The sequence below is a fragment of the Nesoenas mayeri genome (assembly GCF_963082525.1).
Source record: "Nesoenas mayeri genome assembly, chromosome: 2".
NCBI classification, from domain to species: domain Eukaryota; kingdom Metazoa; phylum Chordata; class Aves; order Columbiformes; family Columbidae; genus Nesoenas; species Nesoenas mayeri.
The window spans coordinates 130,546,714-130,570,466 of NC_137543.1; the positions used below are offsets into that span (position 1 = coordinate 130,546,714).

Here is a 23,753-nt window from a genome sequence, read left to right on the forward strand (position 1 = left end):
TGGAGCTATCATAGCATACCTCAGATGTTTCTGAACAAAAAGAAAAAAACTATGAAATGGTGTTTCAATATGTATTAGGCTTGTATTAAATTATTTAACTTAAATACAAATGGAAAAATATTTAACTTTATTTGTGTGGTCTTATAATGGTTAATATAGTCATCTTGCTTCACTAGATAAACACTTATTTTCATTTGAACTTGTCTGTTCAAAGTTAAAGCTCACGGATTGTGAAATCTCTGCTTTTCTAAGGCAGCAAATGTAAAAATAGTCCAGCCCACGAGGGTCTCTGTGACCCATGATACTAATGAGTATGACAGAAGTTGGGGTGCATTTCCTATGAGGCTTTGACTGCTTGCTTGTCGTTTAGCTGGGGAGAAGGCATTGCTCAGCAGGAGGGGACTGGGCAGTGCCAAGGCAATTTACTACAGCAGGAGGAAATCCCTGTTTGTCATAGTTTTCAATTTCTGTTTCATTCAGATTTATGGAGAAAGTTCTTCCTGTGCTGGGAGAGCTCTCAGGAATATTTTTACTCTACAAGCGTCTGACCTGATTAAAGACAGGGTGTACCTTACTGGCATTTGCAGGTAACCTGAGATCATATTTTTAATCAACTAGATGGGTTTTATTAGCATTTGTCTATGCCCTGGTTTGACAAGTGAGTAAATTCTGAGAGTCAGATTTGGTGTGCATTACTAGGAACCAAAAAATCTTAAAAAAAATTAAAAAAATAAAAAAATAAAAAAATAAAAAAATAAATCTTTAAAAACTCCTGTATTTTAATATATTTTCTTATGTTACTTTGTCAGTTTTCAGAAAGAAACAGTGGCCTGGTTGTATGTCCATTAATTTAATTTCTTATGATTTCATATACAATAGTGTTTGTCTGTTATGTTGTTGAAAAGAAAGTGTAGTAAATTCAGCCCTGATCTGGAGTTATAAAAGACATAAACTAGATTCCTAAGATTTAGTTACACAGTGATTTTTGCATGTAATTTATGGAATATTTCTGTAATGAAATAATTTTCCATTTGTGTTGCATTACAGTATAAGTGCTTCCTCCTATTTTCAATTATGCCAAAGTATACAGGTCTCTATTATAGCACCATTCATTCATATCCATATTTAGGAAAAGAGATATGATTTAAAAAGAGAAGTTTACCAATAATGTGTAAGATGAAGTACATCCTAGAGCAACACTTAAGGTCTTATGCATACATTGTGTAGCCGTATTGCTTATGCCTACGCTCAGAAAGAAAAAATCCTGAGGCTAAAAGCTGGATTTTATTTAACTCTTCTACATCTTTGGATGACTCTCTGTATGCAGCACAAATTGACAAAAATATAACATATTGTAAAGTGTGCCGCATGAATTAGGTATGTAAGGGAACTTACTCATCTAACATGAGTTCCCTTGTTGTAACTAAGGGCATCCCCTGAGACTTGCCAGAATAATTTCTTCCCTTGAAGTGAATAGGATTACAAAAATCAGTAATTTAGACAAAAGGCTTGCCCTGCTGAACAAAGGGATTCACTTTTAATAGCTTTTTATAAAAGCTCTTTATGATAAAAGAACATTTTAACATCACTGTAGTGTAAGAAGTTATGTTTTTGCTTATTTTCAGGAGGAGCTGTGTTGGATCAGAACTGGTAGACTGGCTTTTGGAGCAGTGCCCTTTTGTGAAGTGCAGGTCTACAGCGGTTGGAGTGTGGCAGCTCCTGCTGGATATGGGCATTATATTATCAGGTCAGTCTTGATAGCCCTTCATGAGAGAGGCTCTCAGTTTCTTCTGCATAGGATAAGACTCACATTTTGATGGGAGAGGAAGGAAGGAAAGAAAAAAAATGCAGATTGATCCATTTTTCTTCACAATTGTTTATTTTACCATCTCTTTGGTACGTTCACCTCTGTGACATTTCATTTCATAAATACCAAAGATGAATCTCTTGTTTTGGCCATTTTTTTTCTTTTTGCTTTTGCAAATGTAATTGCCTACTGCCAAGCTGCACACAGTGTGCATGTCTTTTCCAGCCTATTTTTTTTTTTTTTAATCTTCAAGCTCTTTTACGTTTTTTACAAAACCACAGCTGTTTAGTCACTGCAGATCATGGCTTCGCCAGATGCCTTCTCTAGCAATTAGTGATTTCCCCTTCCGCTCTCTGTTTTTCTTAGTTTTAGATTACAATGGAATGAGACAGAAGATTCAGCTCCTTGAGATGGCTGTGATGCCAGGTTCTGCCCAGCTGTCCCCACCTTCCCCACCAAATTTAGGGGTTAGGTCCAGTTTATGTGGTTGGTGACTATTACATTGATAACCAGCCTCTGGGAGTCTGATGGACTTTACATTGTAGCTGGGACTACTTAGGTAGCTTAGCTCAGAAGATACCCAGCCCTGGGGTCTGTGCTAGACACTTACCTTTCCTCTTTGTGAAGAGATGAGGTGTTATGGAAGATTGCTTATGTAGACAGAGAGTATACTTGAAGATTTTCTTCTGCTCCAGCTGCACTGACAGCATGTCTGATCATGCAGGCTCATCAAGGGTTGAAAGACTCTCCAGCAGGAGCCTGTGCTTCCAGCTTTGGACCCTATCCTTCGATTCACCAGTGCAGTCCCAGTTATGCCAGGGAAGACAATGACTTTTGTATGGGTGCAGTATCTTACCCAGCTCTAATCTACAGATCCAGTAGCCCTGAATTTGAGGAAGAAACTGCAATAATGATGGGCTACATCCCCATTATTGAATTTTGTTTACTAGTGCCTGACCACTAGCGAGAACAGATTAGAAGTCAATGGCAATTGATGCTTAGAAATCTGACAAGTGGAAGGTTTCTATCCCCTGATTCTGTACTGTATCCAAAATTGCTTAAATACTCAGCAATCTTAATGTTTGAATTTCAGCAGCCTGGAGATCCTAAAGTTGAGGTTTTGGGCTTGTCTGGTTTGGATGCACTGAGTTAATATGAGAGGGCAGGATTGCTTCTATGCTGAGTTTGCAATCCTTTTGCCCTGTCTGGTGGTGCAAGTCAGCATTAAAGTCAAGTGCAAAATAGAATGTAGTGTGGACATAGAGTCTTTAAACAGTACTAGTTTAAAGGATATCTAATGTTATTTTTTTCTAACAGTGGACAGACAAGTCTATTTTCAAGACACACATGCCTTCTACCAGTTCTCAGCGGATGAATGTACCTACCTTTTCTGTGAATTTGAGAAAGAGGAAGGATGGAAGAATGGAGTAAAACTCCTACTTCAACTACTGCCACTGTCTCCTCCCAGGATTGACATGTGTAACCTGTAAGTGCGCATGTATGGCTGTTTGCAACTTTTCCTGAGTATTTAATAAATTGCTGGCTTATAATGACTCTGTTTATCCCCAAACCACTGTGCAAATGAGTCAGCTTTCTTTTTAGGGTTGAAAAGCTTTGTAGAGATGGGCTTTTCTTCTGAGAAAGTCAATGTGGGTAGAAAAGTGAGTGCACTTGACTTTTTTTTTGTATATTGTGGTTCTTATGCAGTAGCTTGCTGACTCTAGGTTGCTATATTACTTGGGCAAGTGGCTTTTTTTTTTTTTTTTGTTCTCCTTTGACATTTGGAGGTTTTGGCACAAAACTGGCAGCTGTCATGCTGTGGAGCTGATTAGCTAGCAGATCAGATGCCCTTGTCCTGCGTCAGGATCAGCTCTCAGATGGCTAGAGAGGATGGGTGGAAATGTGGTAGCTTCAGTCACCTGCTTTTAGGTTGCTATTTCATGTTCACCAGAGCTCTGTAGTCTCATATTGCTATTCCTTTTTCAGAATATACCTTTTAAGAGTTTCACTTCCTATATGTCTCTTCTTCTACCTGACTATTGGATGTTGTCATACCCCCTGTGCTGATACAACTGCGGTCTAAATGTTGCCTATTTAGAGCAGCTAGAAGGAAACTATAGTCATTTGTGCCACAGTAGGGAGGCCAGATTATAGGAAAAAGCTGTCAGTGAGAGATCTGGAGGCTTGTGACTCTTCGTGCCTTGGCAAAACTGCAGTAGCTGGCCTGGACAGACAAGTTTGGTTAAATTCTTTCATTGTCCCTGGCATGATGAAGCCTCAAACCTGGTACTTATACTGTGGAGAAAGATTACTCTAGCAGTAGTAGGATTTATTCTCTTTGATGTCAAAGAGAAAAACATTTTTCTGGAAGTACTTTCCTTCTCTACATACTAAATTTTAAAAACACGTTGTCTCAAATAAATGCCCAATGGAACTATTTTAAAGGAGCACAAAGCCCAAAGTCCTTGTATGCTGTCTCAAGCTTAGCTTCTAAAATTCAGACAAGTTTAGCTGATAGAAAAAAAAAAAATCAAACTCAATAGTTTCTCTGCATGGCTTAGGGCAGAAACTTGATTCCCTGCCTTGTTGCTGACTGCCCTCACTAACCAGAAACTGGCAGTGCTGGAGTGGGGATTCTGTTGAAAATGCATTTATTTGGTCAGCTTGAGTGAGTGTAGCCAAGTGATGGGGACCCCAAATTGGCTAGAGCAGGGGACTGAATGTGATCCTCTAAGCAGATGACTCATATGGGAGAAAACCTTTGAATATTTCTGCAAATAGAAATTCTTGTCTTCCAGCCTACCCTGGTGCTAAGCACTTTGGCTCTCCCTTAAATATCAGGGTGATTTCATCTGGATTTCAGTGGGAACTGGGGTTTTCCTCATTATCACTGCCAATCAGGCCACTTTTCATGGTTTATGACTACTTTTACAAAGGCTTTGAATCAAAAAGACAGAACAGATAGGTCATATTGATGTGTTACATGAAGGATGTTGGATAGGAAAATGGATTGAAGATTTTTTTAGGTTTGAGTTAAAAATGTCCTGCATGCTGACCTTGGCAAAGAGTACCACTATTTTACAGTCTGCTTTGCTGTTTTATCATTTCAGTGCAACTGTCAATTCTAGTGGAGGATGATCCCTGTCACATAAATTGAACAATTATTCATTAATGTACATTTCCAACTCCTTCCTGCTCACATTATTCAAATTTTAGTTGAAGCTGGATTCCTTTTGGGAACACTGTCACTGAAGAATTATTTTCTGGAGGTTTTACCTGTCAGATTGTGAGGGTGCTTTTTAAAAAAATATATATTGAAGGGATTGAATTTCAAATAATGGTATATTCTCAAGGGAGTGTGATATTAAAGGGAAAGGATGCTTTTTCAGGTTCAAAATTCTCCATGCTCGATGCTGCTAAAACACAACCTGAAAGGGAATAGATGTGATGAGGTGTTTGTTGAAGTTATCTGACCAGGTTAAATAAACCCATATACTATTTTTTGTGAAAAAAAAAAAGAGCGCAATTCTAAAACCCATTCTTTGCAGTTAGTGTTTGTCTTTTTGCAAATATGTAAGCTGTTTTGCGTACCATTAGAAGAATAGTCTTTCTTGTGCTTTAACTTTTTTGTGTTCATTTTTTTGATCTTAGTTTTTCTCATAGTCTGTTGTTGTGGTTTAACCTGGCAGGCAGCTAAACACCACACACCACAATTTGCTCACTCTCTTTTCCCTGCAGTGGGATCAGGGAGAGAATCAGAAAAAAAGGCAAACCTTGTGAGTTAAAATAAAGTTTAATAGGATAGAAAATGAAAATAATAATAAATAAAACAAGTGATGCACAATGCAATTGCTCACCACCTGGTGACTGATACCCAGCCAGTTATGGAGCAGCAGTCACTGACCCTCAGCCACCTCCTCAAGTTTATAGACTTTTGTGACATCATGTATGGAATATTCCTTTAGCCAGTCTGGGTCAACTGTCCTGGCTATGTCTGCTCCCAGCTTTTTGTGCACTGCCAACCTCCTTGCTGAAAAGTCCTTGACTTAGTATAAACATTCCTTAGCAACAACCAAAACATCAGTGTATTATCAACATTATTCTGATACTGAATCCAAAACATAGCACTATACCAGCTACTAGGAAAAAAAAAACCCTCTATCCCAGCTGAAACCAGGACATCTGCATTGATGGCATTAATTCCATATGTACATAGGGATAAAGACATTCTTACCTTATTAATTAGATTCCCTGTTTTTTATGAAATCAGAAGCAACTGCCTGCACCAGAAGGCAATATTGGACATCTCCTGGTGGTCCTGGGAGCCAGACAAGCTCTGTCTCCTCTGCAGCTGATGGGCAGCAGCCTCGTGCTTGCCTGGACTGCTGGGTGCATCAGTGGGTCTCTGTGGAGCACCATGGATATGCTCTCCCAGGAGTCTGTAGACCTGAGTAGCCAGTAGCAGCTCAGGATTTCCTTCAGCAGTTCTTCTGGAAACCCTGTTTAAAGAAATGTGGCCTGGCCTCAACTTTCTGTAGAGATTTTTGATGGATTTGTGTTTTTTCTTGAGTGTTATTAGCAGTATTACCAAATAATACTACAGTAAGTTCTACAATGTAAATAGTGTTCTGAAGCTTGAGACATGCTTATGGTTCTCCCCTACTTACAGTGCTCCCTGTTGCCTTTTGACCTTGAAAAATTCCCTACATTAAACATGACATTGGTGGGAATCTACCATGGAAAACAAGACGGGACACAGCAAATTATTAGCAGCTCACACTAAACTGAAGGCTAATGTTTTTATGTGTATTCCACAGGACTGGGCCACAGTAAATGTTGTCAGATGAGATGGGACTCATGCGGAGACCTCTGAGGGTCATTAAACACCCTGTGTTAATCACAGCTAATTCTACTTGAATAGAAAATAAGTGAATATTGCAATAACCTGGAAACAAAAGATCTATATTGAAAGCTGTGCCATGAACTTCCTTACAGCCTTGGGCAATCACTTAGGCTCTCGTCCAATGCCTCCCGAATTCTTTTCCAGTGACTGCAATAGCTTTGTATCAGTTGTTTCATCTTTGTATGTTTCTATTTCCTTCTTTGTAAATGAGAGTGTTTGTTACAACACCTAATTCCCAGATGCACTGGTAAACTCAATGAACATTTCAAGAATGTGTTGAGTAGCTTAGACTATTGAAATGTATCCCATTCTTTTAAAAATTATTTGAATACATCTTAATGTGGGATTTTTTTTTGTTTATTTCATATTGCATGTTATTTCCAGAAGTGTTACACTACATTCAGTGTTTTCTACCCAGAAATAATTTACATTTTATTAATTTCAGAAAAGTAAACACTCTTAGAAGTAATTTAGTTTTAATGCAAATAGCTGGGATAGGATGTTCATTTAGTTACTGCCTTACGGATCTTCTGGAAAGATTTTGCTGAATGCAAACAGCTCTGAGCTATCCAGGTATCTTTGATTGGCGTTGTAGATGGTTTGTAAAGCCAGTGTAGACACACATGTAGTAATTCTACATTGGACAGTTGAAGTCCAGGCCCAGGACCATGGGTGTATCTGCATTGCTTGTACACTAATAATTACGCTGGACCTGAGCTGTCTACACGCAGATCTAGGGCAAGCATCCCTGCATCAGCCTCTGCTTAACGCATTGCTGAGCCCACGGTTCACTGAGCTGTATAAGTGTTGGGCTCGTTTGCCTGGGTTTTGTAGCTCCTGTTTGGTACCAGCCCTACTAGGTTTTAGCTGGCCTCTTTTGAAAAAAATAGGCTGATATCTGTCCTGATTTTGTTCCTCAGTATCCATTCTGTCTTTCTTACTTTTTTCTATGAGCCTGGGAATCACAATATACTCTTCCTCTCTGATTCTGGAAATCTGATTAAAATTTTTAGTATATTACTGGTTTCAAAAGTATTCCATGGTCATATGCAGATTAATACTGGGAGTATTTTTAAATAGAAGATGAAGTGATAAAGGCCAAAGATGGAAATAGCTGTGCTATATGCTGTTATGCGTTTATAGATTGCATCTGTTGCTGTGTCTGCTAAGCTGCTATCTTTTGCCACCAGTTTAGAAGAATCAGGTCCTAGCCTGGTTCTGGGAGATCAGAAGAGATCAGATGTGTAGGGAAACATAAACAACTAAAGAGGTCAGTTATTTTAATGTCATTCCAAATTATAAAGAGAAAGATTGATTTATTCAATCTTTGTAAATGAAAATGCATTCATTTATTTCTTTTGGGCTGTTTATAACACTTGAAATGTTAAATCACACTTTTCTTTGAATAGGAAAGGCAGTTGTGAAAACATGTGATTTCTAATTTGAATTACTGTTTTGATCTGACTATGCCCCCAAATGAATGCATGTGTCATCCTGTGCTCTTTGACCTTAATTTTTTTAATCAGGAAAAGAAATTTTTCAGACATTGGATGTAAGAACCATAATATAGCAGCTGCATATTACAGATATGTTGTCAGCTCTCTAAACACATTGAGGCATATGAGAAATTAAATAATTAAGTCAAAGACAGAAGCTTGTGCTAATACCTGGGATTTATGTTTATTACAGCTGCTGCAGTTTTGCATATCTGCTCAGTTTGCTGGCATGCCACACTTCTTGAAAACTATAAAAAGTGAAGATTTCAAGAGCTTTTTCTTCTTCCCATAGTAATAACCCTCTCATATTGGTATCTTTCTTCTAATTGTCAATAAACATTCCAAAAGGCTTGCAGAAATTTTAATGATGGGAATTAGACTGTTTTAAAGCAAAAACCCAATCCTACCCTGTGCTGCCCACAGCAGATTTTGTGTGGCTTTTTCCACATCACTTAGCCTTCTGTGATAGTTTCTAGAAAGGTTCTTCCTGTGCTGTTCCATTTTTGCAAAAACACAAAGTACTCTGTCTTGTGAGTTACTGTCAACAGAACCTGTCAATAGTGTTCTCAGCCATTGCTTTAGTTTGCTGATTTATGGCTTCTTACATGTATTCTTTTAATTTTCACATTTTTAATATCAAACTGAATGTGTCTCATAATGATTTTGATATTGTGTACTTTTATCTATGTGAGCTTGTATTCTGTAGGTGTTGCTCCACACCTTAGCAAACCTAAGTGGCTCTGGGCAGATGGAGGACTCATTGCTCTGTTGATGGAGTGTGCTTTTAGCAGAGCAAAACATGCATTTAAATAAGAAACTGTGATTTAAGAGGGTTCTGCATTCTTCAGTTCTTCATGATATTTCTATACTTGAAGAATTCCCTCACTGTTTTACATTAGTCCAATAAAAAGAGTTCTTGACAGCAGGGGACAAAGTGTGTAGTCTGGCACTACTGACACAATTAATTATTGTCATGTTGCAGTCATCATTTTAATGTGGAATCTCAAAAGCCCTTTTACATTACTGCCTGTGGCTACATAGTTCCTTGCTTTCCAGGAACCAAAAGATGTTGAAACAGAATGAAAGAAATAATAAAATCTTATTTTTATTTTTTTAAGGCCTGATCAAAAAATAGAAGATACAGCAGAAACCAATGCTGAAATTCTTGCTCGTCTCACTTCTGCGGTAAGGTCACTGTATCAAAGTTTGTACTGATCATGTTTGAAATATTGTCATGTTTTGGATCCTTTCAAACTAAAGACTTAGTGAGGAGGCGTTTGTAATGCAAACTACTTATTGTCTCTGCAAGAAGGAAGCTTTACTGAGGTCTTAGTGTGCAATCTCACAGCTATTAAAATTAGCACAAGCAAGGACAGCTGCAGTCAGCTCTCTTGTAATCTATGCTATTCATGGCCCAGGAGATACCAGTTTGGAGGATCATGGTGATTTTTCTGCCAGGTAGCTTACATTCAGATCCTCTTGCTCAAGTGAGCATCAGTGTGATGACAATGATGAGGTGTGGGAAAAAGGGAGAAAAAGGGTCTCAAAAGCCCTAACGTAGAGTGTCATAAACTGCTGAGGAGTCCTGCCTGGGTATCTGGCTTCCCAATTACGTTTAGCCTCAATAAGCTCCATCATAATAAACAACAGCTTATCCTGTCTATGCTAGAATTTGGTGCATCTTGTTTCTCTTATTGTAAGATCATTGTTCTAAGAAGCAGAGAGACAGGACTCCAGAAAGTTAAGCTACATTCACTTGATCTAATGTAATCTGTATGATGGTACAGAGTGCACCCTCAGCAAGTTTGAGGTGATGTAAAATTGGGAGGAATGGTCAATACAGCAGATGGGTGAGCTGCCATTCAGAAGTACCCTGATAGGCTGGAGAGATGGGCCAACAGGAATCTCATCAAGTTTGACAAAGGGCAATGCAATGTCCAGCATGTGGGAGAAATAACCTCATGCTCCTATACACGCCAGGGGCTGACTGGCTGAAAAGCAGCTTTGCAGAAAAGGAGGTGGGGGTCCTGGTGGACAGCAGGCTGAACATGAGCCAAGAACGTGCCCTTGTGGCAAAGAAAGCCAACTGCCCTCTGGGCTGCGTTAGTAGAAGCATTGCCGTCATGTTAAGGGAGGTGATCATTCCTGTCTACTCAGCACTGCTGTGACACATCTGGCGTTCTGGACTCCCAGTACAAGAGACATGTGGAGGTACTGGAGTGTATGTGAATGACCATGAAGATGATCAGGGAATTAGAGTATCTGGCTTACAAGGAGAGTCTGAGAGAATTGGGAGTTGAGCTTGGAGCACATAAGGCTATGGAAGGATCTAATCAATGAGTATAAATACCTGATGGAAGGGAATAAAGAAGATGGAGCCAGGATCCTCTCGGTGGCATCCTGTGATGGGACAAGAAGCAGTGGGCACTGGCCTTTCTCCTATTACTTATTCCTTACTGTTTTTTGTTACCAGGTGGTGTTTCTGTTGTAGAGCTCCACTTCTCACACTCACTGCACAATTGGTGATTTGTTTTTTTTTTTTTTGATGATTTAGCCAGTCTAGAACTGATTAGTTAGGGAAATGCACTCTTGGTTTTAAACAATGGTTATGGAGATTGTAGAAGATAATAGCAAAAGCTATGGTCAATTGATACCAAATCAGAAGGGCAGTGGAGGAAAAACTGCAGAGGTTTCTTTCTTGTCTTATTTTGTGCCTAATGTATAGAGTACATGTCTTTTAAGAGCAGAGTCAGATACAAAGGACAAGAAACTAATGTGTCAAGGGTATCACTTTTTCCTTATGCTTTATTCTAAAATGGAAGCAGCATAGTCAGTCATGATAACTGAATGGAGCCTATGGAATTATATGCTCCATTACAATGAGGTACCGACAAAACTGTCAAACTTAAATTGTAAAGGCAGCTGACATGCAAGCACTGTAAAGTGCCATTTGAGATATGTTTGAATTGGATAATTTTTTGGTCATGAATTTTTAAGAAAATATAATGATCACTCCTGGGCTTACAGAAGCTTTCCAGAGCTGTCATGTGTCCTGTGTCATCTCTGATAGAGAAGCTTCATATTCCATGTCTCATTTCACTGTCTGCTAAATCCAGAGCACTATGGGTTGGCTACAATTTTTTCCACTGCAAAAGTCCTACCTCACCTCGTGATGAGATAGAAGAGAATATCAGAATGTTAATGCAGTGTACCTGGGAAATACAGTTTTCTGGTGCTTTAGGACATCATCCAGTACTACATTTATTTAGAGTCCATCGAACTATCATCATCTGAGACGCAAAAAATCTGAATTAAACTATTTTCTTTATCAAAATGCTGCTTTTTCAGAGCTTTTTGTTGCAGGATTTAGTTTTATGATTCTGTAAGGACTGCCACTTTGTCTCTAGATCTGAAGTCCCATTTTGCACAGTAACATCTGGAATACTGTTTTACAAAAGACTACCATAGGCAGCAAAAAAATGGAAGAGGGAGAAAGTAGAGGTGGTCTACCAGATGCACAACTATGCCTTCTATGATACAATTACTCAATTCATGGATAAAAGAACAGTAATTTTCATGTGCTTTTAAAAAATCTCTACCCCTGTCCTTTGAAGATGAGACGATTTACCATATAAATATGCCATTCGTATTTAATCCAGCGGAAGTATACGTGGGGGTCACTGTGTGCGCACTCTTGCTCTTTTATATTGCAAAAAATAAGACTTAGTAGGACGTGATAACATGCCAACAACACACTCAAAATGTTCTCTTTCAGACTTTCATAGTATTTCTGTAAATAATATGTAGTAATCTGGCCTTTAAACTGAATCAGTTTTGACATCTGCAATGTTACTCAAAATGGGTTAGTATTTAGATAGTGGTAGCTTTGCAGTGACAAGCTATACGTGTAAACCAATTTTTTGTATTTAATATCTCAATTTATTATGGCAGGCATAGATCTTGTTTGAATGTGTATTTTACTTTGAAGATAATAGTCTGGACTCAATGTGATGTGCAACTATCAATTTTGTCAAACCAGCAGTAACTGAAATCCTGTAAGGAAGAAGTATGATGATGCATAGCAGTGAGGAATGAATGTTGTACATGGATTTCCATCGATGTAATGATGCATAGGAACTGAATGTGCAGCAGAGATGTCAAGTGCATTTATTCTAAAATAGACGAAAGGATATAGATTATGAAATTTAGGGACACCAGGCAAATCCAGAAGGATGCTCAGTAGTACCAGTTCCATATGATTTGAGTGAGTCCTATGAGAGGAAGCTCAGACCATCAGGATGAAACCCTTTGATGAAGGAACATTTGCTTAATATTAAGACCAGAGGAACTTTTTTTCTCCTGTTTTAACTGAAGGGCTTTGCTCAGATTTAGTAATATGCCAGCTGCTTTCCTGGCACATAGCAAACAATGAGATATTTTGCATAACATAGACAAAATACAGAAAAATTGCCTTTTTATTGCCTGTGATGTTAGCACTGTCTTTCAAACTTGAAAATTACCACCTTATAAACAATACTGTCACCTTATGAGTAATACTGCAGATACAACCACAGGATTCCAGGATGATGCTTTTTCTTCTGAGAAGTTTTTTTTCTTTACACTCACAGGTATATTTGCATTTTTCAATTGTTTAATTGGGTTAATTGGTGTGTTTACAATCATTGCAGATGGCAGTGTCTCCTAAGGCTAATCTTGAGAAAATGTATCTATTAAATCCTAAAAGATAAAGAATATACATCAGTGCACTCTGTCTTACTGTCAGTAACCTGTGAGAATAGACCAGGTTTGGGACATCGACATTGGTACCTCCTGCTGAGCTTAATGAAGGGAGAGGGTCTGAACAGTTTGGCAACGAGAACTCATGATTCTGTTTTTCAGAAACAACTTGAACTTTCATTGAAAATCCCACTCTAACTCTGGATAGCTTGTGTGTATCATTACTAATTAATTACTGCAAACAAGCAACTACACAAAGTTGTTTTTCCACAGAACAACTGTTCTTTCCCATCGTACTTGCAGTTTATGCTTACATTAACCATGATTAACAGTTCTCCAGACATGGGAATGAGTGTACAGGAAGGAAGGAAGGGAAGGTAATACTGCCAGATTGCACAATTGTGCTGGAAACAGGATGACATTTAAGAAAACTGTGGCACTGCCTTCATATTTTCCTGCTTGGAGTGGCAGAAAACTTTTTCCCTCCTCATAGGGCAGCATCAAGGAGCAGAAAAGATCCTTGTACCTTGCAAGGACAGCAAAAAAATGCTCACTGGTCCTTTGCCACAAGGGAAGGAAGGATGCAAGGACAGATGTATGACTGCCTTTGTCACATGTAGAGCTTCCTTCTGGGTGACTACTTAGTATCTGATCAGCGGATGTTGGAGTTACCATTGTACTGAGATGTCCTGAGAAATTTTGTCTTCTCCTAGCAACCATTGCAGTCTGCCTTTCTGCTCAGTCCAAAATAACATTAAATCTTTATGTCTTGCATTTCCAAACTTTTCTTCAGAGTTGTGAGAGTGAGATGTTGGCAGTTGTTAGCAATTGTCTTACTTCAGGAATCCTTCATGGGCTTAGTGCGTTATTCTGATCCTACCACATGTCTTGAGAATGATGTTTGAAATTTCATATGCTATCAGAAATGGGATGTCAAAACTCCCACTGCAGAATAGCCTTGAGCTTTGCAAAGGCCTAGTAGACAAGGTGGCTCATAGGCATTGCAGGAGACTTTGTAAAGAGATGTAAGACAATCTCTAGAAAAATGGTTGGAGTGTCCCATATATTTTTTTTTCAGTACTCCAGACAGGCTGCCTTGGGAAAATGAGGGAAACTGAAAAAAGCTGGGAGGTGTACGGAAGAGTCTGAAAGCAAGGATGGGGCAGAAGAAGGGAAGAACTGAGATTTATGCAGGAGAGAGTGTCTCGGGTGCTGTAGATCAGGTGCAGGGCACTTGAAGTGGCTGCAGTGGGACAGACAATGGCAGTGAGGAGGTATGAAGCATAAAAATAATGCATAATACAGAATTTTAGTGATAGAAAAAGGAACAGACCTATGGAGGGAAGTGGATGTTGGGTTGAGCTGGGTAAAGGGACTGTAGCTGGTAGTGTAGAGATAAATATAAAATATAAAGAAAATATAAAGAATGCAGAAAATGAAGAGACAAGAGGCTGGGGAAGGGAGCCGGCTAGCATGGCAGCGATGTTTCGTCACAGGCTAGTGAGGCAGCCTGTATATCTGGAAATCAGACAGCTGTTATTCCTGCATGTTCATCTCAAGCTGAAGTTTGGTCCTGAAATGCTCAACCATGCTATTAGGAGAGGTTGTTTCCTCCAGATGGCTCCAAAAAGCGTATGTCAGTTATATATGTGAACCTCAGCCAAACCTCAGCATGGAGAGCTCGCTTATCCTGGAGTCACACAATAAATCCAGCATTACAGTGTGTTCAGCAGAGGCAAGCCAACCATTTAATAAGGAAAGGAAGAAGCTTTAAGTGTGTGCTTGTGAAAGAGAGATGCTGTGCAAATAAAATACAGGTCAGGTTACTGAATTGCCCACTCCCTAAGGAATGTACAGTATTTACATTTAAAAAAAAAAAAAAAAGTCACAAAATTTCCAATTGAAAGGAAATAGGAAAAGTGACTATAGTTTCAAAACCAAGTATCTGTATAATTCAACGTGCAGTTAACTGTTCCAAATGACCAACAGCCTGTGTTTTACCAGTGTTGCAGTCTGTTTTATTTGACTGTGTCAATAACTATAACCATACTTTTCTGATATTTTAGGTACAGAGAGAACTGGCTGCTGTCATTGCCTTGAAAGCAAGGAAGTCAGGTGAGTCGGGCTGGATTTTAAAGGAGGTTTTGTAATGTTGTTCCTTTTTGTCATTTATTGAAGTATTTGAATTGTCATTGCTGTCTTATTAACATTGGGAAGCAAAGATAGGGGACCTCATTCCTCTCTTGTCGGAGAATCTGTGTGTATAGCACAATGCAATTACTGTCAAGCTTCACTTGCCCTAGCTTGTCACATCTAATGACCTAGCTGATGAAATTGGAATGTTACAGCTGAATGTGAACTTGAGTCTCTTTTTGGCCAATGTCACTGTTCTCATTGGGCTTGCACTTTAGAAAATAAACTTGTGTTTGTCTGACTTACATTTAAGACAAAACAAGTTAATAATTTACCTGTGTTTTCTTTTATGGCCTGGCATCTCATGCCATCTTGGCTGTGTTTTACCTGCCCAGTCAGGTGTATTTCTTTATGCTAAAGCAAAAGACCAATTTCATGCATGAGGATGTTCTTTTCTAAAGACTTGTCTATACATCCAGATGACTGTAGAGGCAAGTCTATGTTATCAGGGCAGGAGAAAGGGAAAGATGAATGGAAAATTTAAAATCTGGTGATAATGGTGCAAAGACACTGAAATATGTGGTCATCTCGGCTCTGTCAGGGTTTGGTAGCGCAGCTGCTTTGCTGAGCTGCAGTGGAAGCAAGAGGGTTTTGTTTTCTGGGCACTGCACAGGAACTAACAAAATCTACTTGATCAGACCTGACCCTAGACAAGGTTAACCCTCTGGTGTCCTCATGTATAATGCCGTTAATCTGCAGCCAGGCCACACTGTCTATGGCAAAATGAGAGTCGAATGTATTTCTAGAGTAAAACAGAGGTGGAGTTTACTTAAATTATTGGTGTGTTCCCAAAGCCACTGAGATCTTGGACAGTATTTTCATTGAGCATTTCTTGTGATCTTCAGTGATTTTTCTAGAAATTGAGATCACAAATCTTGCACATTTTGAGCTATTTTCTGACCTGTTAATAATACTGTGTAATAATAACATCTATGTCTGTCTATCTGTGGCCTAAAAGTTCAGCACAAAAGTTATTACACACAACACACACACTACACACAAAATGGTATCTTAAACTGAAGGCAAAAGAAGATGTGGCTGGCAAATCTGCAAATATTTCCTTGTGAAAATGTTCGTATTACAAAAACATTCTAGACACAATTTGATGCATGTTTGCCTGGAAATAGAAGTACTTATAGGGTATATTCATGGTCCTCTGTAAATGTACATATGCAGAAGGTAAACACAAATCTAAGTGTGAATTCAGACCTAAATTCCTTCTGTGCAACAGCTTTCCTTCTGAAACTGCTATAGTAGTTTGTGATGTCAATATCCCTCAGTTGCTTGCCCTTACCTGCTCTCACCCCAGTCCCACCTGAATTCTAGTGGATGCACATGGAAATGTTTCTGCTATGGTTTTGAGCAGGTTATTTGAAGGAAGGGCTCAAGGTAATCCTTTGTTTTGCTGTAAAATGGGCTAGGAGTATGGTGCCATGTACCTTTTTACTTAGTGCTTATACAGTTCCAAGAAATCTCTTTCCTTCCTTCTCAGCAGTTGTGTCGGTAAATATTACTACTGCTACTGGTAACAAATAAAAAAATCCGTTCCCTGAAAGAGTTGATTTTAACCTGAATCAGTCTCTCATTTCCATTCAGTGGATGGGTACGTAAATGGTTGTGTCAGTAGCAAATGGGATGGAGGTGGTATTAGGAATGAGCTGCAGGAGATGAAAATGGGAAAGAACAGCTCTTGGAGTCTCCTTTATACTAGTATAACTGCAACATTGAGCAGGTAGAAATATTTTAGTTAAAAATCACAGCCTTAAATAAACAAAGCTCCTTATAGAGCTTTGAAATCCTGACCAGCCTTTCCTAGTACATGAATGTAAACACTTACAGTATCAGTTTAGTTCTGAACAAAAGATACCTCTTTAGTCAGTTTAACTAGTGCATGCTTGTTTTTGAAATTTGCATTTCTTTATGTCTCATCTTGGATGACTGTAAAAAAATGGCTACATGATCAAGCATAACTGTAAGGTCTAATTTAAGTTAATGTCTTTACTGCAGTAGGAGCAGAGTAAATTAGGGTGGTTGATTATGCTTTTTTATTTTATTGCTGGTGGTTAAATTCACAGCGAAGCAGTTACTGTTTGCAATCAAGCTATGGTATGCTGTGCCTGGTGAAGTGAAGCATGTTTCAGAGAAAGTACTTCTGGAGCTAAAAGGCACAGTATCTTTTTGAGTATATTGTTCTTCTAGCCCTGTCCAAGTGTCCATATACTTCCAGGAAATAAACCAACAAAGATATCAGGCAAAGAGTTTATTTTGACATGAAAAGAGTGGAACATGGCTATTGGGCCAGCTGCCCTGGCTGGCTTCCAGGCTGGTGTGACTGATGTGTTGCCTGGCTCATCCACCCTGGGACTCAAGATTGGGGAGCACAGGTGATGGGCACGGTCCAAACTTAGTGGGTAGAACCTGCCTGCAGTGGGTCGTCGGTTCATTAACTGAAAGCTTTTCTAGAGATGGGTAGCCCAAAACTCAAAGCTGTTATGCAGAAGTTCCTGTACTGTTTTTGATGGTTTGGTGGTTTTTAAATTACAGTGTTTCAAAATATTTCCTCTAGATAGATGGTTAGTGCTACCCATAAGAGCAAACAAAAGAGTATTTTTGCTTCATGCAAGGACTGTGTAATTTGTTCCTGAATTACTTTAATTTCTAGATATACCTCAGTCCTTAGAGAGGCACTTCAGTGATTTAATTATACTAGAAAAACTGGCTGATTAAAGCCTATTACTTGTCTAGAACTGTTGTTGTAATCACTGGGTTACATTGCATGAAAAGTGCTATACAAGCACACGAACACCACAGCTCCCTCTGCAAGAGGTGAAGAGGGTCTACCTAGGAAGGTTTGCTGTGCTTCGAGTGGGGAAACATCACCTTTGGTTACCAAAGTGAAACAGTTTATTTTTGTTTAAATGAAAATTTGGTTTGCTACTTTGTATATGAGAAGTAATAATTACAGCTTTTTCAGTTTTTGGGCCAGAATGGCTGTTTCAGAGATTTAGACACTATATCTACTGACAAAATGCTTTGAAAACCAAGGTAAAGACCTGAGCCTGCTGTGGGGCAGGGCAGAGTATCAAATTCTTCCTAGTACAGGATCTGACTTGATCTGAATGTTGGCTACCAGAAAACAAAAAGTGTGGGGTGTGGGGCAGAATGTCTTTCCTGAGGAGTTATTCTTCTGTTTTTATTGTGGGGTGGAAAAATAAGAGTAACACATAAAACTGACAGATTGCTGAAGGAAAAATGCAGAACCTGAAAAATGAAAAAGTTCTATGCTGTGGAAAAGGGCTTCATTTCCATATTTCAGATGTGTACTGTACATATTCCACTCCAATAGCAAGGTATAAGCCAATAGAGAGGTACTTGAGAGCCCTCACGCAGAGGGAGCTCAGCATCTCTAGCTTCTTTGCAAAAAAACTTTAAAAAAGGGTAAAATTAATGTCTATAATCCTGAAGTTTTAATGGACCTCAGTAATACTGTTGACTAGAAAGTACATTTATATTTTGTTAGAATAAAGCTCTCATAAAGTTGACCTAAGAGGGGAAAATGAGCTTGTGCACTTCTATGTGGCTTATAAAAATGCATTAATATTGTTCTTGCTTTACCTTAGAAATAAATAGATTAAATGCCGTCTTCCTTGGTTTGGTAAAAGATCTTGGGTAAGCAAGTCATTGGAGCAGAAGTTAACTTTGTTTTTCATTGTAGACACTTGGCATTAGAATTATTTCTACCTTGCTGGTTTCTGATGGCTTCTACAAATGTGCTGAAACATAACAGAAATGCAGCTTCTTGTCTGAGGATTTACAAGGCTTGGCATTTATCTCAATTGCTTGTGATGGCTCGTGACATGTTTCTTATGTGTTAGAGATGGTAACTAAAACAAAGATAAAAAGCAGCAAATAGCCTAAGGCTAGAGGCTTTAGCCGGGGGCATTACTGCACAGTTACATCTGAACAGATCAAAATCTGTCAGGTAGATGCTCCAAGCTGGTGTTAATCCCATCCACAAACAAGATCCTTGTACTTATATACACGAACCTAGCTGTACTCCGTGACATCACACAGCAAATACCTTTAACTTTACATTTAAAAGGAATTCTGTAACTTTATTCTTGTAAAGCACCATTGGCAAGAGCGTGGCTCTCATCCTTGTGTTTCTGAACACAGGGGCTAATTAAGATGACGGCTGACAAAGTATGGATGAGGTAGGAAGAGGGTGACAGCAGCTTATCCCCAGGTGTTGTGGGAGCAGCCAAAGGGCTGTGGGTCCTTCTTTCTCCCACTGTGAAGGGCAGGGCAGCCACAAAAGCCTTGTGTCTATCTTTGCTCCCTCTTAGGAACAATATTCAAGTTTCCCCAATCTGTTAGATACTTTTTAGTCATGCTATTCTAAAATTGACAAGCTCTATTGATTTTTTTTTTTTTTTAAATGGATCATTTATATTTTATTTGTAATAATATGAATTTTGCAATGTATTCACTTTATATGTGAGATCTGGATTACCTCTGCCCTATTCTGACATATATCTATGAATAACCATCCCCCTTTTCTTTTGTATTGCTTCCCTCAGGACTTACTGCCTATGTGATTTGCTTAGTATTTTTATTTTAGGGCAGATGATTTCATATGAAGCAGTCACTGGGGCTTGAGCTTTGCCGACATGAATGAAAAGCAAGCTGTGAGCAGCTATTCCTTCTCCCAGCTGCCACGCCACCTCTACAATGCTGCTGTCAGAGCTGATGGCGTGACTCGGCTCTAACGCACTCCAGGCAATGTCAGCCCGGTTAAAAACATGAGAACAGCCAGGCTGGCTCAGGTTAAAAGTCCATACAGCTCCAATCCTACTGTGAGTAATGAGTAGGGGATGCTTAGAGTGGCGAAACAGAGCAAGTACAAACAGTCCTTCTGATGTGCGTATTCAGCATCTACCAGTCCGTGCTAGAAGGATTTTGCTGTACCCACACTGTTGTATTTTGTAGCCCTTGATGGGCCTTTTTTCCATTAATTTGTCAGATTACTTTTTGAGTCTGTTTATAATTCTGACCTTCATCACCTCTTGTGGCAATGAATCCCATAATTCTTTTGTGTGGTATGTGAGAGTGTATTTTTTCTTGTTTATTTTAAACACATTCCCCATGACCCTCACTCTGTTGTGATATCGCTATTTGGTGACAGAATGGATTATTCCCCAATTTCCCAGTTCGTCATCATGCTATTCACGATTTTGTGTGTCTCTGACAGGCCCCTGTGAGCATCATTTCCAGGCTAGTCATTCCTCATACCAAATCTGTTCCATTAAATCTTATCATCTTTGCCACATCTTCTATCACATTATTTTTCAGATGGGGCAGCCAAAGCAGCATCTAGTATTGCAGCAGCATGTGCTGGAGTCGGCACAAAGTGAGGGTGGGAGGTTCTTATCATCAGGGTGGGGAGGTGAAGGGATGTCAGAAGGAGCCCAGTAAGATGCTTTTGGCAGCATTAAGCTCTTTTATCAGCTTCATTAACTCCGGAAGCTGCATCTTTACCGTTTCACCCTGTTTCCCAAGTAGCACAGATCCTTGTGAGACTTCTTGGTAACTTTAGTGTACAATAATTAATAAAAACTTTGTTATTTTATACTATATGTATATCCTATGTTATGTTAATAGTTTACTTGTAGAATAGACTTGTTAAATAGACATTACGAATTTGGATCAGGTTTGTACAGATACTTGAAAAATGAGGTTACAAATACATGAGCAAAGGTTTATTCAAGAATGGAGCAGTTCAGTATTGTGTTTAAATCTCAAACATTTTAAGCACCCTTGAATGTACAGGTTTTGTAAACAAGCAGATATACAATATCTCTGGAGTAAAATGTGCACAGTTTATTATCACTTATTTTATGCCAACTGAAAAAAAAAGGCATGAAGAGAGATGAAAGAACTTATTCTTGTTTACAGAATAAAATGGCAGTTGTGCCAGGGAGGTGTGCATTTTCGCTTGCAGAGAAACTGAGAGAGTTATGAGGGTGCGAAGAAGTTAATATCTGTAGGATTTTACTGGTTTTCTGTGTCCCCTTATGTCTCTTTTCAGTGGGTGTATTTACTTAAGTAAGAACTTATTTCTTAATAAGTTTCAATTCCTCCAACCATCCACTTCTTCAAAACAAGGGCTGAACTTAGCAAAATGTGAAATAAGAGTTCTTCTGTAAGTGTTAATAATGGCATTCATTGTGGAGAAATGGTCACTCAAAATAAAGGCTATTTCTGGTAGGTCTTGTTAACTTCATCTTTACTTTTTCTCTGCCTGACCCCTCTGTGGTTCAAAATAAAAGTTGCACCTGAAAACATAGCTAGTAATATTTTAGAAGTTACATTGTGCTCTGAGGATTTCACTTGAAGTAAGGGAGGTAATTACATTGGCTTCTTTAAGTGATCTTTTTTGAACATTTTATGCCTTATTGAAGGGAATCCCCTAGGGTTCAATGTCTTGTTGCATCCCATGGGATTCTTCTATTACTCCTGAGATCAGGCATACCAAGAAACCAACAACACTGCAAAATGATGGGGTTAGGCCACTTCTAGCCTGAGGAAATGGTGCTCATTGCATTGGTGGGTCAGGAACACTATGTGCCTCTGTGCTTTGGCTGAATTGGTGGCCACCTGCTTTGTGCCCACCCTGGGCAATGCTGAGGGTGGGAAGTGCCCTGGGCAACATCAGTGTATGGACTACACAGTTACGCTCACTGGCCTTTGTGTATTCAACAGTTAATGTAAAGCAGAATGAACTCTGAGCCATGGAAAAAGAAGGAAAAGAGCTCCAAAGATCTCTCTGCTGGGAATTATGCTGAGAGAGATTTTGGCAGCTTATGGTCTGTTTTTTGCAGTTGTTTCAGAACTTTGGGCATAGTTCTTTCTGTGTGATCTCTGAGGCACTCACGTATAAGAAACGAGCAATGCAGAATAGCCGTGTAGGTGACAGATGTTTTGCACATAGGCAAAAAGGGATTGCCTGGTAAAGTCAGAAAGACAGTAACTGTGCAAAAAACCAATTCCCAGGTGAATGTTTTGTTTCAAGTGCTTTGGGGGAGGCATTTACAGACAGTTGACAGAATTTATTTATTCAGAGTCCTCTTTGTTTCCTGACTCTTTCCTGGCCGTGCCTGGAGGATATTTCCACAGAATAGAGAGTGGTGTTTTGCTTTGCACCAGCCCACTCAGTGACTGCCCATAGTACCTCCTCGTTTGATCAGTTCCCAGCACTCATTCTCCCTGTGCCTGCTGATCATGTAATGGGTCTCTTCCAACATCTCATTTTCAGGCAGTACTGCTATAGATACATTCACTGCTACTTGATTTTTTATTTTATTTTTTTTTTAATATCATGCACTCAAGAATGAAGATCTAAAAGCACGAAGTAACAGTTAAATCTTTCTGCATTGAGCCATCAAATGTTTTCCTTGAGCTGCTATTGCTACAAAGAACATTGCTTTTTTCTGTTCCTGTAGTAGTCCTGCAGTGTTTGCAACTCCTTTCCCACCTTCTTCTTTTCTCCTGGATAAAAAAATAATATGAGTTCATATGTTCACAGTGTGTGTAAAAATGTGCCTTTTCCATTGTATGCATCACAAAGTACCAGCTGCTGAAAACCAAACTTCCCCTGGCCACATGAATCAACAGTAGTTGTTTATCTATTAAAAAATGCCTCCCTTGTTTAGCCAGAGGTGTTTTACAAATTATGTTCTTCTAATGCACCATGACCTTGCATGAAATACGGGCCTTCAAACCCAGATGAAAGGCTTCATTTCTGACAAATAAAATAAACAGAACTTCCTAACAAAACCAGTTGTACAATAATGTGAAAAGAACAGCAGCAAAGGCTCCTGGCCGTAATCTGACTGAGTTGGAAAATACCAGTGGCTTTACTTGGTATGCTCATTCCTTAATTTACAATGATTATATAACACAGGCAGGCCTGAGTCTCGTTTAAACAGAAATTTGTCCTTCCTGTGGCCATTCAGAAGCAGTGGAAGGGAATGGTGTCTTAATGGTGTGTGGATCAGCAAGACCAAATCTACATCTGTCAGCCTCCTTTCTTACCACACTGGCTTTGCTCTGTTTAAATGGCAGATTCCTACCCTTGCTGTTATCTGTTCCTTTTGATAAACTTTGCAATGAGAGGAAATGTTTTTGCATCATTTTAGGGAGTCCTGTTTCCTATTTGAGATCTGAGAAATGGTTTGTAGCACCAAGACCCTTGGGAACTTATTTTTCTGGGTGGAAACTAGACTAGCATAATGAGTACTCTGTGCAAATTCAATATTAATTCTACACCTAAGGTCAAAAAGAAGTTAATGACCATATTTTACATACAGAAATCAGTTATGAAACCAGCATTACATTTCATGCTTTTGTCATTTTAAAATGAAATAAAATGTGGGAGTAATTTATGTTAAATTGATTTAAACTACGAAGCATAAATATCATGAATCCCAGATTAGTGTTTGAGATAAAATGACATTATTGTCACTTGTGCAATAGTCCATTCCATTTTTATTCCATCCCATGCTTGCTGTGCTGTATTAGTTACAAAGCTGCTGAACAATGCTGTAAGTGGGAGTCT

The 23,753-nt window shown here is 39.0% G+C and overlaps 1 protein-coding gene across 1 annotated transcript in view; it reads left to right on the forward strand.

The window, feature by feature from the left end:
* Positions 1–23,753, forward strand: part of RAPGEF5 (Rap guanine nucleotide exchange factor 5) — a gene marked incomplete at both ends in the record, with an annotated part of 157,146 nt that overhangs the window by 31,659 nt on the left and 101,734 nt on the right. Inside the window, 5 exons of the mRNA XM_080338516.1 lie at positions 481–587; positions 1,626–1,747; positions 3,125–3,293; positions 9,325–9,391; positions 15,010–15,058. Of these exons, the coding sequence (XP_080194642.1) occupies positions 481–587; positions 1,626–1,747; positions 3,125–3,293; positions 9,325–9,391; positions 15,010–15,058 (514 nt within the window). The remainder of the gene's footprint in view (positions 1–480; positions 588–1,625; positions 1,748–3,124; positions 3,294–9,324; positions 9,392–15,009; positions 15,059–23,753) is intronic.